This window comes from Ammospiza nelsoni, chromosome 18 (assembly GCF_027579445.1).
Source record: "Ammospiza nelsoni isolate bAmmNel1 chromosome 18, bAmmNel1.pri, whole genome shotgun sequence".
Lineage (NCBI taxonomy): Eukaryota > Metazoa > Chordata > Aves > Passeriformes > Passerellidae > Ammospiza > Ammospiza nelsoni.
In genome coordinates, this window is record NC_080650.1 from 7231951 (window position 1) to 7249658 (window position 17708).

The window sequence follows — 17708 nt, forward strand, 5'->3', positions numbered from 1 at the left end:
TAAATGTCACTTCTGCTCTGTGCAGCTTCCCCAGGCTTCCACTGTAGCTGCAATTAGAGTTTGTTGCTGAGTGTGCAGCCAGTGACATGAATTAGGGTGTTTCAACTGGAGAACTTTGGGAAGATAGCAGCTTTGTACATGTGTTACTGCAGATTCTGAAGGGTCAGATAAAGTGCTCTTTCAGACTAAGAACCCTCTGGACAAAAGGTCATTAGTTACACAGTGGAAACCTTGGCATTAGTCTGGAAAATGTAACATTTAATGAAACTTTGGCCACAGATCTTTTATCACAGTAATAAAATCTCCTAAAACTCTCTGCAGGTTTTAATGTTGTTCTTGACTGTCTCTGGCCTTGAGTGGTGGGAGCCACGTGGCTGATCACTGCTGTTGGGTTTTGGAAGGGAAACTCTGGTTGTACTAAAGACAGGAGAGTGGTCTGTTAATGTGTATTTGTGTTTGCTTCTCTGACTTTAGAGGTAAATCATGTTCATTGGTTACTACAGTATTTCAGGCCATGGAAGTCTTGGCAGTCTTTGCCTTTTGATCAGGTTTCCAGGACAAGCACAGTCCAATAAGTCACTGGTGAGTAGCCCCCATCACATGTCTTCTACATGCTCAAGTGTCTAGTTGATAATGTTTTTTACAAGCCTGAGAAATCTTACTGTTCTTCATGTATGAAGTATAGTTTAACCTACCTGGCTTCCAAATCAGCCTTCTGCTGCTCTTCACAGTGGGAACTGAAGTTGGGCAGGAAGGAGATACATATGTGCTCATGTGGGGTATGGGCTGTGACAGGCTGACAGAGAGATGCAGTATTACCACCACAAAACAGAACTTACTACTAATAAAGAATACTCTTTTATATATCTATGTATGTATATACACTTTTATTAAAACATTAGACATGTGATACTTATTAAACACAAGATTATATCCTGCCTTGGTTTAAACTGGTGTGGCTCCATATGTTTCAGAGAAGCTCTGTCAAATCTGATCATCTGGGGAGCTGAACAAGGTTTGCATTCAAAGATTGTTTCCCATCAGTATGTGGTGACAACTTCCATTCCTGTTAATGTTGCATAACCAAAATAAAGTACAGTATTCAATAAACCCCTGTTGCCAGCAAAAGCACTGGAACAATACTTGGACTTCTGTAGTGCCCTACAGGGATTTGAGAGGGGTCTTCTAAGTCAGAAAAAGGCATTATCCTCCTTCTTACAGGTAGGAAAGCTGTGGGAATTGCCAAATCTCACACGGTACAAATAACAGAAGTCAGCCTTTTACATGCTGCTGGTACAGGGTTTTATTTGTCAGATATATTGACTCTGATGTGCCTGTGAGAAGTAACATGGGTTGATCTGAGAACTCTTCACACTCACAGAATCATCCAATAATTAAAAAGTTAATGCATTTGACTATAACTGTGATTCTTTTACGTTCCTCTTGGTGGGTTTGTTGGGATGTTCTTATATAAAAAAGTGAGCCAAATTAATAAAATTATTTTTTCCTTCATTTTGCAAATATTATTATAGCTGTTCAAGGAAAATTAGCTTATGGAAAAAAAATACAGAATATTTTCATAGTTGCAGTTTGGATCATTTATATATCAGCTTATGTTCCAGAGAAATAACACCTGCTTGAAAACAAACACCCACATTTGGCTTTTTTTTCTTTTTCAGGCAGGTATTTTTAAGCCATAATTAAGTACCCATATTCTTCAGTCATTTTTTTAATCTGAGGTACCTGTGACTTCTGCCAAAACAGAAGTTTTGACATTTAGTGAACTGAGGGTTACTTTCAAATAAAAGGTGAACTCTAAAGCACACCAGAACACATGGTGAGAATTAAAAAAAAATACAAGATTAGGTCAAATTGCTTTTCTAAGAAAATACCGTCAAGTTAACCTTTCTGAGTCAGCCTAGGCTACAATAGCACTTCTGTCTGTATTTCATTACTTTTATTTAAGATTCTCTGCTCTACACTGACATAGTACAGACTGCTAGAATATATAGAGACTGTTTCCAGTGCTTTGATAGTAAGAGCATGGGTGCGTTAATATTGTATATAATGGTTGCTTTAATATTGTATGTATGTTTAAACATATCTAGAAAAGAGGCAAAAATGGGTTCTGAGCTTCACTGAATCTTCACCTTGCCTTTTTTCTCTCTTGTGCATCTCATACAGAATGCAGTTCCACCTTTGTGTGTAAAGTTTCATGTAATTAGTTTGAGTTTGTAGTGCCTCTTGGCCTCCTGTGTTATATAACATATTTGTGCTCACATTAAGGGACTGACAGCATGGAAAATTCCTTTTTTTTGCCTTACAGGTAAGGTCAGGTACAGACAACAATGCTGTCAGTTCATGACAGCTCCCTGGTGTTACAGTACTATTTCCTGCTACATTGCCAAATACCAAGGAAAAAACTCACGGGTAGTTAACCCATGCATGTTCTTCTGCCAGTAGTGATAGAAAGCAAAATGTTGAAAGAACTTGAAAGGATAATCCTTATTCCTTTATAGAGCCAGTGGAACCCATAAAAATGCACATTCTGCTTTGGGGTACAACATGGTTTGGTGTCAGTCACCTCACACCCCATCTGTGGCTGCTGCTGGCCCTGCCCAGCTCCCCTCACTCTGTGATTTGGCTGTGCTGGTCCCTGGCAGTGACAGGAGCACTCACTGCCCTCAGCCTGAGCCTGCACACTCAGTGTGAGTTACTGAGCTTCTGGGAGTGACCTGGCTCAGGTTTCAGATTCTGCATATGTGCAACTATTCAAAGGCTCTGGGGAGAAGGAGGAGGGAGATTTGGGAATATGATTCCCATGGGAGAATGAGTTCTTAGATCAGAATTCAGTGCGAGCTGAGAGGTACTTACACTACCTAGGGATCCCAGCAGTTGGGAACTGCACCAGGAGCCATTACTCAGCTCCTTTGCAGGGAGATGTGTTCCCATATGTCCCTGTCCCTGGCTTCTCCTGTGCTGGACATGATAGTAATTGCATTTAGCTTGCAGGCTGGAACTTTGAACATCTTTTCTATGGATGTTGTCCCATGTCTGTGAAAGCATCAGCTCCTGGTTTAGAGTGAGACCCAGGACCTTTGACTGATAGCAATGGTGGAAGCCGAAGCAGGAGCAGGTGCTCCTCAGCCCAAACCCTGCAGCTGGCCTGGGGCAGTGCTGCTGCCAGAGCAGGAGCTCTCCTGGAGTCACTGCAGGTGTCATATAGAGACTTCAGAGTGACAGTGTGGCATGTGGCACCACTGAGGAGCTCCTATTGTTTGCCTTTCTGCTGGGATGACCCAAATTCCAAAGGAAATCCTTCAACCTGCTTCATGTGTTGCAGGAGGAATTTCCTAGCAGAAGCCCAGAAAAAAAGTAAAAAAATAAAAGTTTGTGCAACAGGCATCTTGGTATATATCATATGAGAGACTCTGAAAATGGACTCAAGTGGTATTCCAGCAAGAATTAACATTTGCTTGTTCATCTGTTTCTTGAATTGTCCTACCCTTGTGATTATTCTTCAGTCTTCATTTAAGGCCTTAGATGATAAAAACACAGATACAAGGGAATGGGAATAATAGTATCAGTTTCAGCAACAGTTAAGAAGCTTTGACCAGCTGAATCAGAAGCTGTGCAATTCTTTCCAGAAGGGATTTATTTGATAAGCAAACTACTTAAACCCCACTTAGGAGAGTTATTTGGGGCTCAGAGCTGCTGGCATGCAGCTGAATCCACTCAAAATCTGATGTGTTATCTGAGAAGTATTTGTATAAAACTTTGTCAGCAAGTCTAGTTTAAAAAGTAGATTCCAAATGATTCAATAAAAAATAAAAAGGGACCCAGAAACTGACCCTCTGTCTGCAGGAAAAATGACTTTATTCTTTGTAAGATTTGGGGTTTTTTTCAAAACTTAATTATATACCATTTTATAGCTTTACATGTGCAGGTTGAAAATATACTTCCAGCTCCAAAAATCACACCTTTGCAGAAATGTCATTTTTCTCTCTGTCATCAAAAGTACCTCACATTCACAACTCACACTTCATCTGTTAAATATGTGCTGTGCAACTCTCTGTGGGAACTGCTGAATTCCAAAGTGCCATCTAATGTTTGTCTGCAGGACAGCAGCTGCTTCACAGCAATGATGGTAATAGTGCAAGGCAATGGCCGTGTTTGCTCTAAGCATCTCAAATATTTTTGCAGTTTCATTTGCCTTCATGGTTCCAAGTCCTTTTGTTTAGTGTAAATTTTTATTGAATGAGGTTTTGGAAGCAATTGAAAAGCAAGGATTTTCTTACTTTGTTTGACAAGACTTGTGAAAGAATGACTTTTCACAACTGTTAGCCTTTCTGGCCTGGAGCTGTGCCAGGTTTTAATTAAAAATACTTAAATTAAATGAAAAATTCACTGTTCCATAGTAATACTCCATGATTTTACATTGCTTTACTAATAGAACTATGTTTTCTTTTAGGCGTACATATAAGAGAAATACATTAAAATTAAATTTTGATTGCAGTGCATTCTCATTATGTAAACAGGCATCTAGGCTTTTCTTTGCATGATGTCTCTGAGTGTTACAACATCAGCAAGTATAACAGCAATTAATTATTAAAAAAGTCTTAAATAGGAACATTAAAATGTAAACATTAAAGAGCAGTATCAGGTTTAACAAGGTTTTTTTAAAAAAACAACTTTCTAGTCCCATTTACCATATTTGCTTCTTGATAATTAACATGAATCATCTTACATTAAAGTTGTGATTTATTTTTCATGTCCTGCTGCTTGTTTGTTTCTGAGTTCAGGTAGCAAAACATGATTAACTGTCCTGACTTTTTAAGATTTTTAGTTGTCCTACATTTTAGTTCCCAAGCATATGACTGTATTAGTTTAGTTGGGTTCTTCAGGAAGAAAGATTTTAAACCATTAGAAAATCTTTTTGTACTGTATCTCCCAATTTAATGAAAAGATTTTGTTCCTAATACAGGCCTTGATCCGTAGGGGTGCAGCGAGGCAGTTTCATCCCTGCAAGGCGTTGCCCAGGAGCTGGTCAGCCTTTGTGAGCCTCTTCCCTCACACAGACACATGTGGCTGCAGAAACTTTAAAACCACCAAGCAGCCAATCTGGCAATTTCCTCTTCCCCTGAGCCTTTTGGGCTTTGGACCTGCAGGGTTCAACCTCGCTCTTAAACTCAAAAATTTTCTACAGTTCCCTTTCAGGTGTCTGCAGTGTCTGTAAGCTCTTGTGAACTAATGCTGAAAGAGCCCAAAATGGATGGTGGGTTATGATGACATTGAAAAATTACTGAGTCTTTTGCTAGTTTAGGCCATCTTGTTAATGGTTCAAATTATGTTCCTGCTTGCTTTGTCACAAATGTGGAGTGATTCACTGAAGTCATCAGTGTGACTGAAAACAGAATGGCCAAAGATGGCCATGGGCAGCCTGAGGCTGTGTGCCAACTGTAATTAAAGCCTTTGATTTAAATGTATGTCACAGTTTACTATTTATTTAGGTATTATAAAAAAAAAAAAAAACAAAAAAAAACACAAACCAACCAAACAAAAACCAAACAAAACCTCAACAACTGCTTCTTTTTTTAAGCTACTAAATTACTAGCTGGAGAGAATATTTTTTTATCCGTAATTGTGGTGATTGGGAAATGCTGTGGAATAGCATCAGAGTTCATTTTTAGGACTTAATCTAAAATGCTGGCACAGGGCATTTTTAGAATACTGTAGTTAAAGATTGCAAAGAACTTTAGTGTCTGTGTTTCTAACCCATCCGATTAGCTTTTCTTCCTTTTTGCAGTCTTATTTTCATATGCAACTATTTAAAATACAAGAAACCTGCTTGGAATAAATTTCATACACAGAGACCTTAATTCTCTCTTCAGAAGGGACTGCAAAACAGCTTCAGGTTTTGGTTTGAAGAGGACAGTAATTACTATGAAAATGGGTAGATTGTGCAGACAGTTATTAGTCCAGTACGTCATGGCAAACCACATTTTTGCCTTCTGGATGAGAGAATGATGCCTTAAGCTGGTACCTTCTGAGCAAGAGTTTGTAATATGCAACATGAAATACAGCACAAATCATCTGGAAAATCCACAAACCAAAACAAAAACTAAGAAATGAAAAATGGTTAATGCTGCGTCTTTCTTTCCTGCATTTAGTCGTTGTTTTCCTTTTCAATAACTACAGCATGAAATTATGGTCATAGTTCCAACCTTAACTTGATCTGTTTTCCTTGCTGTTGTTGTTCTGTTATAAATGTCATGGTAATTATTTTTTTTTTTCATAAACCAGAGTAGATTTTTTTATGCCTTTAAAATGTAGTTGATTCTTACCTAAATGAAGCTGCTGGGAGGAAACATAGGTCATTCATTCAGATGTGACCTATATGCAGTGACATGTACCTTCCTCTGTCCTTTGTTTCTAATGTAAGCAGTGCTGTCACCAGACTGTCCTTGTTCTCATCCTGTCATATGACAACTTAGATGAAATGGAGTTGACTGATACTAGATGTAGCAAGATGGAAGCTGTGTTGGTATACAAGTTAAAAATCCCCTGAACTTACTGAAATGCCTGGTGGTGTCAGCCTGTAGAAAGTATCTGCTTTACTGCATTGTTCCTCAGCCTTGTGATCCTTTAGACCTCTTTTTAATACTGGCTTCTTAAGTAAAGAAGGCACCTAAAATTATCCTCCATTAATACAACAGCTCCCTACTGAGGCAACCTGGCTTTGTCTCCATTTCCAAACTTGTAGTATGGGAGCAAGAAGATTGTCAAAACCATGTTCATGGCAATGTTAGAAATACCTGGGTGGATGTGTCCTACTACAGTCATGTAACCATTTTGGAGCAAGTACAGATGCTTTGAAAGGGCTCCTGTAACTTTTCAAATACATTTAAAAATGATGATAATACTAACAGGAAAAGATTTCAAAATGTATCTCGGAGATAGAATGTTCTGTTTACATTTGTGTGGATTAAAATCACAACTGTAGGGGACTCTGACACATCCCAGTGTGCTGTGCTTTAGCTCTCCCACTTACCTTGTTTATTTGCTGCATGAAATTCACAGAAGGACAATAAAATACCCTTGGCATGGCAGCCCCTGTATGAATACAGGCTCTCTAATTCGGAGAATTGCCATGGGTGATGGTGCTGCTTTTGCCTCTATGGTTAGCTGGGATTCTTGATTCATCTTGTGCCTTCTTGCTCTGTTGGCTTTATGGAAGTTACATATCACTGAAGCCATATGTTATGATCCCAGGCAGAGCTGTAAACCATTTCCTTTTTACTGCCTCTGAGAGCAGATCAATCTATAGAGCAGCACTAGTGATGGGGAATTTTTTAAGGGTAATGGGAGAAAATAAGAAAAGAGAGCCTGGCTGAGATACTATACTATTCCGTCTTCCAAAGAATTAAATCCTTTCCTATTTATAAATTTTTAATTTCTCAGCAAGAGGAAAGAAGGTTTTCACCCTACTTTTGCAGCTGGGAAAAAAAAGTGACAGATTAAGAATTTAAGGTTCATTTTAAAAAAAGAGGGGAAGGTTGTGATGTAGTCAGCAGTCTGGTACTAATGGATAGAGTGTTTGTTGCCAGAATCTGGAAGTTCAGTATAACCTTAGGGATCTAATCCATAACTCTTTTTTAGGTAATTAGTTCTTTGACTTCACATTGCCAAATCTCAGCATTCAGAACTGTATGATCTAGTAAAATATTACAAGAGGCTAAGAGAACTTGAGATGTAATTTCCCTTAAAAAACTCTTTTAGCTTTGAGTCAAAACATTTTCAAAATTTACTTTACAACCAGAAGGCTTACAAGCATCTATTTTATATTTTAGAGGAAAAGTATGGTTTTAAATAACAACCTGACTCCAGCAGGTGGGACTTCAAAATTCAGCAGCACTAATCTTGTGTGGCTTTCAGAAATACATGTGGGTTTACAACATGAGAGACTTCTTATGTGAGTGAGAATTGGCAAGTCCATCCAGAAGGTTTTCAGTTTCGTTGCTTTGCATGCAGGAGTAGCTCCTTCAGTGCCCTATGGATATAGGCTTTACACTGGTTTTTCTTTGACAGGGTATAAAGGTCTGGCACATGGCCATGTGCATGGCTAAATTGAATGGTGCTGTTCTGTGCCAGCATGGCCTCAACAAAAGTGGAGCTATTTTAGTTTGTTAACTGAAGAAAAGTTGGACAAGGAGAAGGGGTGGGAGAGCACTGTACAAAAGTACAGGAGACTCATACAAACCTCATTCCTTTTGCTTTGGCCTTTACGTGTTTTATTAATGGCCACTACAGTTGCCTCTGAATTATTCCCCTGTAGATAGAATACATCTTTTCCCTCCATTGAAGCAAATCACTTCAGCTAAACCTTGTGCAACATCTACCATTGCCCTTGTCAAACTTTACAGCATTTATTTCTAAACAAACTAGGAAGAGCTGGGTAAAGTAGCTCTGCCCTGTTCTCTGCCCTTAAAGTACATCTGGAATGCTGACATTGGCAGTAGTAGGAAGGTTGAAATTAGGATTAAATAGGTTTGAAACATTTCTTCCACTCTTAAATGCCTGTATAGGAGATGCCACTTTTTAATGGTCCTCTGCTAAGATTGATACAAATTAACTGTTAGTTATGGGGACACTGAAAGGATGTTTTAAAATTTTCATGGAACCTGAAACTGGGATGAAAAGAACCTTTCATGCCAAGGTGCCTATTCTGATAATTAAAGACAATTCAATTGTACCTTTCTTCCTGGTGTATAGCTGGTCTCCTTGGCTCTGACTATGCCTGTTTTCCAGGGATAGTCTCTAATTTGATGCCAGTATCTTTCAGTCCTTAATTACCATTGTTCAGCCACCAGCTGTTACAGTGTCGGATTTACTTATTGCTTTGGTTTGCCGGAACCTCGTAGGAAAAGGGAGAACCACCACTGACTGCCCCTTGGCTGGTGTCTGCAAGCAGGGCTGGATTTTCAGCACTAGGGACCTCAATCCCTCCCAGATCTGGCCAACAGCTTCCATGGAAGGGCAGGGCTCTGGTTCAGGGCTGGCTGAGCATCTCCTCTTGCCCTGTTGTGGCTCCAGATGGAAAAATGCTTCATGCTTAGTTAAGGTTGGTTTACACCTACCAACCTACAGCTCTTGCTTTCAAGACTTGAGGTCTTAAAATATTTAATACATCATTTCATGTAGTTTTGTGGATAAAGCAGAAAGAAGGATCAGATCCTAGAATAAGAAGTATGGGAAGGCTCTTCTTCTTCCCAGGTATTTCATAGAGGTTCACAGCCTTGTTCAAAGAATGGATGTTAAAAATTAGGTACTTCCAATTTACTAGGAAGAGATGGATGTGAGAACCGTGAACCATGCTGGGAAGTTCCAATTTTTGTTACAGAATGTGGTGGATGCAAGGCATAGCACACCTGGCATTCATTTTGGTAATGAGTAATTTATCCAGGCAATCAGTTAATGAATGTGGGACAGGTTTGTGGGCAGGTGAATGGCTTTAAAAAATGAGGCCAGTTGTACTTTTAAGCTCTAAGCCTCACCGCACCTGTGTGAGATGCGAAAGGGAGGAGACGGTGATGGAAGATCATAATTCTCTGGTGTTGGTGCATTAGGGATGCCATTAATCTCGAAGTGAAGCGCAAAAAGTAAGCAAGCGAGAAGGTTTCCTTTCTTGTGCTTTCTTGCAGAGCGCCCTGTAATTCCGGAGGCAGCTGCGCTCTCCGGGCAGGCGCTGTGGGAAGGGCTCTGTGCCGCCGGAGCCGGCAGGTTACAGCTCTGAGACGCGCCGGGAACAGGCGGCTTCCCTCTTTGTCTCTGTAATCCATCAGGAGAGATCCGGGGGGGCGGGCCGGGGAACCCCCGGGGCTCCGGGCGCGCGGTCGGTGGCAGCCGGAGGGACCGCGCGGCGGCGCCGGGCACGGCCGGGGCTGCTCCCGGGGCTCTCCCGCTGCCCGGCCCTGCCCCTCTCCCCGCTCCCCCGGCGCGCCGGGCGTGGCCGCTCCGGCTGCGGCTGCCCGTCAGTGCCGCCCCCCTGCCGGAGCCTCCCGGCGCCGGGGCAGCGGCGGCTCGGCCATGTGAGAGCGACGCGGACGCGTCCCCTGCCGGAGCCGCGGCGGTGCCGGTGCTGCCGGCGGAGCGGGGCTTTTCCCTGGATGGGCTCAGTCCGTAGGGAGGCTGCGGAGGGTGCCGGTCCGGGTACAAAAGGAGCGAGCTCCGCCGGGGGAGGAGGCTGCGGAGGCTGTCGGAGCAGCGGGCTGGGTCCGCGCAGGGGCTGCGGGCAGCCGGAGGTGTTCGGTGCCGGGGACAGCGGGACCTGCGCCTCGCATAAATGCCTGCGGAACTCAAACAGGTTAGTGCGAAACTTGTGTCCTTCCCCTCGGGCTCTGCGGCCGCGTGTGCGGGTCCTGCTGGCGTGGAGAAAGCTGTCAGCGCTGGAAGGGGTTGTTTACTTGTGTTTGCGATTTTAGCTGGGAACTAAGAGCAAAAGCTGAGCTGCTCTTTCTAGCACAGCATTCGAGAGAGAATCTGCTTTTGTCTCTGTTGTGTTAACTGGTGAAACACCCAAAAAAGCAAGCCATTGTGTTCTTTGACCTTCTCGTCCTGCTCAATAAATCTAGGGAGCTCTTTGACATGAACAGCTAGAAATAGTGCTTTTAAAAGAGAAAGCTTTGCTATTGTGCTTTTGTTCAATGTTTGCTTTTCCCATACTGTGTTCCTTGGCTTTCTCTTTGATTTTGTTGTTGGACATACCAGAGAAATAACGGTGATTTTTCACTCTAAATGTTATCTTAAACATAAAGTTCTTCTTGGCTATGGACTTACAACTTGGTGCAAAAATATTTCAAATATTATTCTTTACTTTGAACTGTCATTGGGTATTCCAGGGCAAAGCTGTTGCGGACTAGATTTAAATAAATAGAGATCATATAGACTCCTGTAATTCATAGGTGCTTTTCGTGGATAACCTTCTTCTCCTACCTTGTAAACCTCAGGAAACCTGATAAATTCAGGTGGTGGCAGGGTAGAGCTGCTTCTCCAACTAGGATGAGGTTGTGTCTTTTTCTTAATCCTCTTTTTTCTCGTCTGCCTTTGTAATTTAAAACAGAGTACTGTAGAATAGGAGAATGCCACAATAATACATCACGGATAATACATCCCTGAATTTGTTTAGGCTCATTGCACTGAGGTTGTTAGAGTTTCTCTGGCTTGGTTTAATACCCTGTTTCACCCACCCATCTCAGTAACAGAAGGCTGAATCATTTCATGATGCAAATAGGATGCTGATTCCCTTGAGGGGAAAGTGGCCCTTTCAGCTGGGTCCTCCAGTGAGCATTTCTTTGTCTGTTGGATTCCCTGGAATCACAGTCCTGCCTGCTGGAGGTGGCTGAATGCTGGTTTGTTTGGGTACTTGTTTGTGTGTCATGCTTCCTGTGGGCGTCTTAGGAAGGGATTTGATTTGTCTGTGGTGCTGTTCATATTGCCTGACCCACAGCTACTGTACCTGTCAAATTATGTGCAATGGATTGTTGAGTTTTAGATAGATAGATCTAGTTAGCAGCTCCAAGGGATTTTGGTTTTGTCTGGGTTTTTTTAATACATGAAGGAAAAAGCTGGAGGTAAGGAGCAGAATGCTAACAGTAAGAAAAAAGGTGTATTTCATGTCTTTTGACCCATGCAGTACAGCTGTGTTTGTGTCTTCTGGGTTTTCAGTGTTGATAGGCAGAAAAGCTTGAGTGAGAGTGGGAGGTTGTAGTTAATCACTTCAGGTCATGCTTTTCAGTTAGCTTGTAAATTCTTCTTCCATATCAAAACAAAAAATGTCATGGTTTTAATTTTCACACTGTCTGTCATAGCTGAGGATTAGACAGAGATGTGGTATTTTATCTCTTCTGTTGGAGTAATGGTTCTGGATTCATTCTGAGGTCTTTTCACAGAATAACTGTTCAGTCTGGTAGCACAGCAGTTTATTAGAGAATGCTTTGCTTAATGAAAGGTGGTAGTTTTAAGCCGCGAGTTATCAGAAAAATTTACTGTGCAGTTACAGGGCCTGTAGAAAGTAATTCTTTAGCTGTAATGATCACAATTAAGTAAAACTAAACCAAATGAATAAATGACTTTGAGGTAGATGACAAGTCTGTACAATCCATCCAGATAAAGATAGGAGAGAGACTGCAATGGACTTCTGCCACATTAATTGAGGGCCTGTTGTGTTCAGATAAGGACAGCTGTGAAATAGTAATTAAAAAGAAGGAAGAATAACTTCTAATCATGCTTTTGCTGGGAATAGTCATGCTTCCTGAAGTTCTGGGCCACAAAAGGAGCATTGTACCTGAGAGCACTGGTAGAGGAACCAAATGCTGAAAACCAGAAATGTGGCCATGATGGTAGGGGGTGGGTGTCACATTCCTGAGTCATCCCTTGGCCATTCCCCTTCCTGCTCATGAGGGATGAAGGCTGTTGAAGTTTGTGCTGAGTATCTGCATTGGCCTTGGAAGTAAGTAAAGAGTTTATGAAACTGAGAAGGATCTTGAAGTCTGGAACTGTTAAAATATATGTTCATGCAGTATCACATACAGCTTTGATCTGGATCTGAAACCTAAAGTGCCGGCTTGCCACAGGGCCATGAAGTTGTGAAGGGGAAAGGAGTCACTTAAAGTGACTTTTGCCAAAAGTTCTTCAGTTCTCTGTTATTCTTGCTTAGGAAAATACTTTATTAACATTCCAGATTCAGGCACTGACCTCAGTAGAGCTGGCCTTCCTCAGCACTTTGTTCCTGAAGCATTTCACTAGAGGATAATACTGATGTGAGAGACTATGAAATTGTAGATCTGGCAAGATGAAAAAGCAGTTAATGCATTAGTGCCATCCCTGCTGTGAGTCTGTACCAGTGATGGAAAGCTTGTGGAAGATATGTTCATGGAGGTGCAGCATGCAATAGAATCATCATTTTCCCAGCAATTGGTCAGGTCATATTACAAAAACCAAATAAGAAGGGAGTGTGAGGTTTGGCATGGTTCTCTGTAGGGATTCACTTATGGGTTCTGATATATGACAGGCCTGAAACAGGTCTAATATGCTTTACTGCCCTGAAGAGATGTAGCAGTCTCCAGTATTGAGTCCTCCTTGCTCCCCGAAGCATTCCCTTTGGCAGCAGGTGTGAGCCCTGTAGGCAGAGCTGGGCACAGGGAATGGGTTTGGGACTCACTGAGATGTCAAACTAATTACAGGAGCAACTGAATGGAGGCACACACTTGTGTGAGCTCTGCACAGAGACAGTAATTCTCTACAGGATGGTGGAGTTTTGAACTCTTTGGGCAGTTACTGCCCAATTCAGGTGTGGAGCATCAGCTCAGATGTGAGCATGTGCCTTTGCCTCTTGTGGGGGAGCTTGCACAGCTGAGTCCTTCAGCATAACAAGGAAGCCTTGGAGCTGCAGGACACTTGTGTGAGATGTGGAAATGGAAGTGTTCAGTTTCTGAAAACTCCCCAATAGGAACGGTGTTCCTTTATAAGAGGGCCTGTATTGTCCATTTTGTGTGAGTGCACAGCTTTGTACCAGCAATGGACATACCAAGCAAAACATTCCAGCAATTGCCCTTCCCAGGGCTGTACTGCTTAACCACCTGTCCCCAAGGTCTGGAGCTGTTCTACATGGAGCATCAGGCTGGCTGCAAGTTTTGCTTAAGTTACATTGCAGTTACTAAAAAATAAAACCATAAAAAGATGTTTTGGTGGTTTTGGTTGCTGTAGTGTGTTTATTTGTTTTTTGTTGTTTTTTTTTTTTAAACAAATGTGGGCACTCAAGGTTTTTCCAAATGTAGAAATACTGAGTAAGGAAGATAAAATGGAGAAAAAAGCATGTTAAACAATCACATTTGAAACTGGATGGACTGGATGTTTATAACAAGGCTGCTCACAAACATTGAATTGCAAACACTTTTTCCCAGGAGTTAATTTCTGCCACTAAATTAAGGTTTGATTCAGTGGGAGTAGGATTAAGGCCACTGGTGAAGTTCTGTCCTTGCATTTGCGTGTTAAAATAACAAGGCATTTCACTGAATAAAAGCATTTAGCATATCCTTAGTATGTCTTTACCTGTTCCTACCTCTGTTCCTCAATTGCTCTAAATTATTTCCTCTGTGCTACCAAAATTCAGTAGCTGTAATACAGAGAAACTTCTAAAAAGCTCCTGCTTTGGACTGCACCACTGCTTGTTCTCCTTTGTGGAAGTATTTGTGGATATTGTGGTGTGAGATGGGAGGTTCAGCTCTGTCTGGGGTTCAGAAAATCCTGTTCTTTGCTGCTGCTGGTTGTTGGTTTCCCAAAGTGTGCAACAAGGTAATGCACTCATGTTTGTGACCATTCTGGGGACAGAACCACTGAACTGATGCAGCTGAAAAACTGAAGCCAACCCTAAAGCTCCATGAAAAGAGGAATGGCTTCCTGAGCCAGGCTGTTTGAGCCCCTTGGAAGCGTTGTACCTTCCTCCTGGGCCTGAAACAGGGAGGAGAAGTGGCTGTGTGTGAAGTTATTGGGAGAAGGAAAAGGGCAGGGCATGAACAGGAGTGTGTGGGCAGGAGCTCATGTGATGCCTCTGTTGCTGAAGCAGGGTGACAGTGCAGTACAAACCTCGTGTGCCTTGGCCTGGGAGCTCTGTATGCATTTGGTTTGCTCAGATCTTCCCAAGGACAGACTGGAGCAATAACAAGATTGTATTCTTCGGGTGTTTTTAAAATCACTGTTGTTTCAGTAGCGTGTGAGAAGTGAAACAAAGGATTTTGCTAGTAGGTTTTCTTTGGTTTTGTTTTTCCAGTGGAGGTTTGAGGAGTAATGGAGTCCCTGAAATAAATCCTGAGAGTAGAGAAAGTGTATTTCAAATTCTTGGATAAAAGGAAAGCTGAAACTCAAACATTGATAGTTTTAAATGTCACTGTGTCCTTTGTGTCTTCTGTCTCTCATTAAGTTGCAGCCAGGCTTCGGGACCTTTTTAAATTTGCCTTTATGCCTAAGAATGAGCAACTGTGACTATACCTGAGAGGAGCCAGATGAGCAACACTTGCTTTCTTAGGGCAGCATCAGCTTTTGTGTCTAAGAGTCTTCCACCCACAAATGGGTGGGCAGAATCCTTTCTGTTGTATTAAGGGGTGAAAACTCCATGAACTCAGTGCTCCCTCTGTACTGCAGAAATGTGAAAATCCGTAACTTCCAGTGGTGTTCTCTGCCTCTGATGAGTCAGGTCCACGCCTGCTTACAGCAGGAGATTGAAATACCAGAGTTTTCCCTTTTGTCCAATCCCACACATCTATCCTTAGCATCACAACTCCTCAGTGTTCAAAAAAGAAAGTGTTTTAACTAAACTTGAAGTATTTTTGAGCTTTGGATTTTCTGCCACTACAAGCTAAATCACTTGGTGCAGTTCTGAACTTTTATTTTCATTAAAACTTTCTCAGCAAGACTATTGTAATGTTCAGAGAGATGTTCCTGAAAGTCTGTAATGAAACCAGAGTCAGGGGTATATTTTTGTACTTTGGAGACTGTATTTTTGTGTGTGTTTATATATATGTGGTATGGGTATAAAAATACATACATGGAGATGAGAAGATGATTTAATTTAGGTAGCATTACTCTGGATGTGTGTAGTGTAAGATGGATCAGAAGAATCATCTGGAATGTTCAGAAGTCCTTTTAGAGTACAAGCTTGTAATTGATTAAGGAGCTGATGAAAGAGATGAAGCACAATTTGTTTATGGTTGCTAGAGCCCTGAGATACAAACACAGGTCCTGTGTGCGACCAGGATTATTCTGCTCTTTGAATTGTAAACTTCTGGAAATTATTTTAGTAAGTTTTGCATATGAAGGTATTTGCATCCCTGTCTTTTGATATGATTCTCAGGTGAATTTGCTGTTAAGGGCATAAAGACCCTTTTGTCTCCTGGGCATGGCACTGAGTGGGCCTTGGCTGGTTGGGTGTGTGATACTTTAACAAAGACACAAATCTGTGTCTCTATTTGAGTTATGCAGAGATGAGAGCTCCAGATTTGAATAAGATAAGTCACTTGTTTAAGGAGTTCAATATAGGCCTTTGAAAGTTTGTTAATTCCAGGTAGCTCTGGAGAAAGTATTGATAAAGAAACTGGTATGAAAGATTACATATGGGGCTTCACACAGTACTGCATTGCAGTAATGTGAAACATTTGTTTTGAGTGGACAAAATTACTTATTTACAGAGCAAATTATGTGGGTGGCTAGATTTCTCCATCAGCACCTTCCTGAATCCTTCTTAATCACTGATAAACCAGACTAATTCTTTATATCGAAATGGTATCTGGAAGTTCTTTTATAGCACCAGTGTCTCATATTGGTATAGATTCTGTTGAGCAACTGCTCTGGTTCTGCATCAGGTCAAGTTGATGTTCTCTCATGGGCATCCTTTACTTCCAGGCGCCTTCTTGGTGTGACCTTCTTGCCTTACTGTGCCATCCAAAATGTCCATTCCTACATCATGTGAAGGAAGGAATTGGAGGTGTGTGTGGTGCCTTGGTTTACACGTGCCTTGAAGCTCCCAGTGCTATGATCAGGGCTTTGCATCCTTTATCTGCTGCTCCACATGAACCCACTGGCTGATTTGCAAACAGGACGGAAGCAAAGTTCTGGTTTCCTCCCCAGGAAGGGGGACAGGGGCAGGGGTGCCTCCTGATGCTTGTGGTTGGGTGAAGTTAACCACGCTGTTTTCTGGATGAAATTTCAGTGAATCTTCAGAAAACCTGTCCTTGCCTTATAGTACTGCCAGGCAAGTCAGAAGATATTTTTTAAATATTTGGTAGCGTTTTGTAGTGTGCTGGTTATGGTGTTAATTCACTTCTGCAGCGTGATTGTGTCCCAGCACTGAGTGTCAGAGCCTGATGCAGCAGCTCCTGTCTCTGTTTTTCAGTAATATTTTTTTTCACCCATGTGCTTTAATAATCTTCTTATATTTTCCAGTTCTTCATTCTCCTCTTAGACCAACTGGAATGGTCTGTATTTCTGACTATAGTATGTTTACAAGAGTTTTTAAAAAATGTATTCTTCACATTAGCATATGTAAATGTGAGTACATGTGTGCTAGATGAGGAACACATCATGTCTGTCCTTAGCAATTTCATCTCAGGGTAATTCTTTCGATCAAGGCATGTTATTTCATTACCTGAGGTTAGAATGCATCTTGGTCATGGTGACACATTTATGTTATATTTTATGATGCAGTCTTATCACATCCCATTTCTTTTTTCTTTCCTATTCAGCTTTTCATATGTCAGTGACAGCCACGACACCAGTTAGTGGCACAGTAGTACCAGGGCTATGTATTAGTGAACACTGTTGGCAATTTTTAAGGGTAGTACTTTGCTTCTAAGGTAAAATATTTGTTTTAGCAGGTTGTTTCTGGAGGGGAGAGCCATTTGTAATTACATCAAAACCAGCAGCCATCAGTCATTTTAGATGTAGGAGATGGGAAAAAAGACTTACTTGGATAATGTTCGGGAAATATGAAGCAAACAGAAAGTGACACTGCACCCACCCTTCTTGCACTGCAAGGAGTGCAAAGAAGCACTAATTAATTTTTTATGTACTGGTGATGGACCTCCATATTTACAGTTGCAGCTTTTATAATTTAACCTACAGAAATGAGTATCTTAAGCAGCTGTATGACAAAGGGA

The 17708-nt window shown here is 41.5% G+C and overlaps 1 protein-coding gene across 6 annotated transcripts in view; it reads left to right on the forward strand.

The window, feature by feature from the left end:
• ARVCF (ARVCF delta catenin family member) overlaps window positions 1–17708 on the forward strand; it is a 247197-nt gene that overhangs the window by 98288 nt on the left and 131201 nt on the right. The window contains exon 1 of one of the 6 annotated variants that reach the window (XM_059485487.1): window positions 9588–9659. The exons of 3 other annotated variants lie outside the window; for them this stretch is intronic. Coding sequence is in view for 1 of the 3 variants with exons in the window: in XM_059485485.1 (XP_059341468.1) it covers window positions 10343–10363 (21 nt within the window). In the remaining 2 variants the exon portion in view is untranslated. Of the gene's footprint in view, window positions 1–9587; window positions 9660–10145; window positions 10364–17708 lie in introns of those variants that run through there. 2 more of the 6 variants (XM_059485484.1, XM_059485485.1) reach the window with 2 other exon arrangements.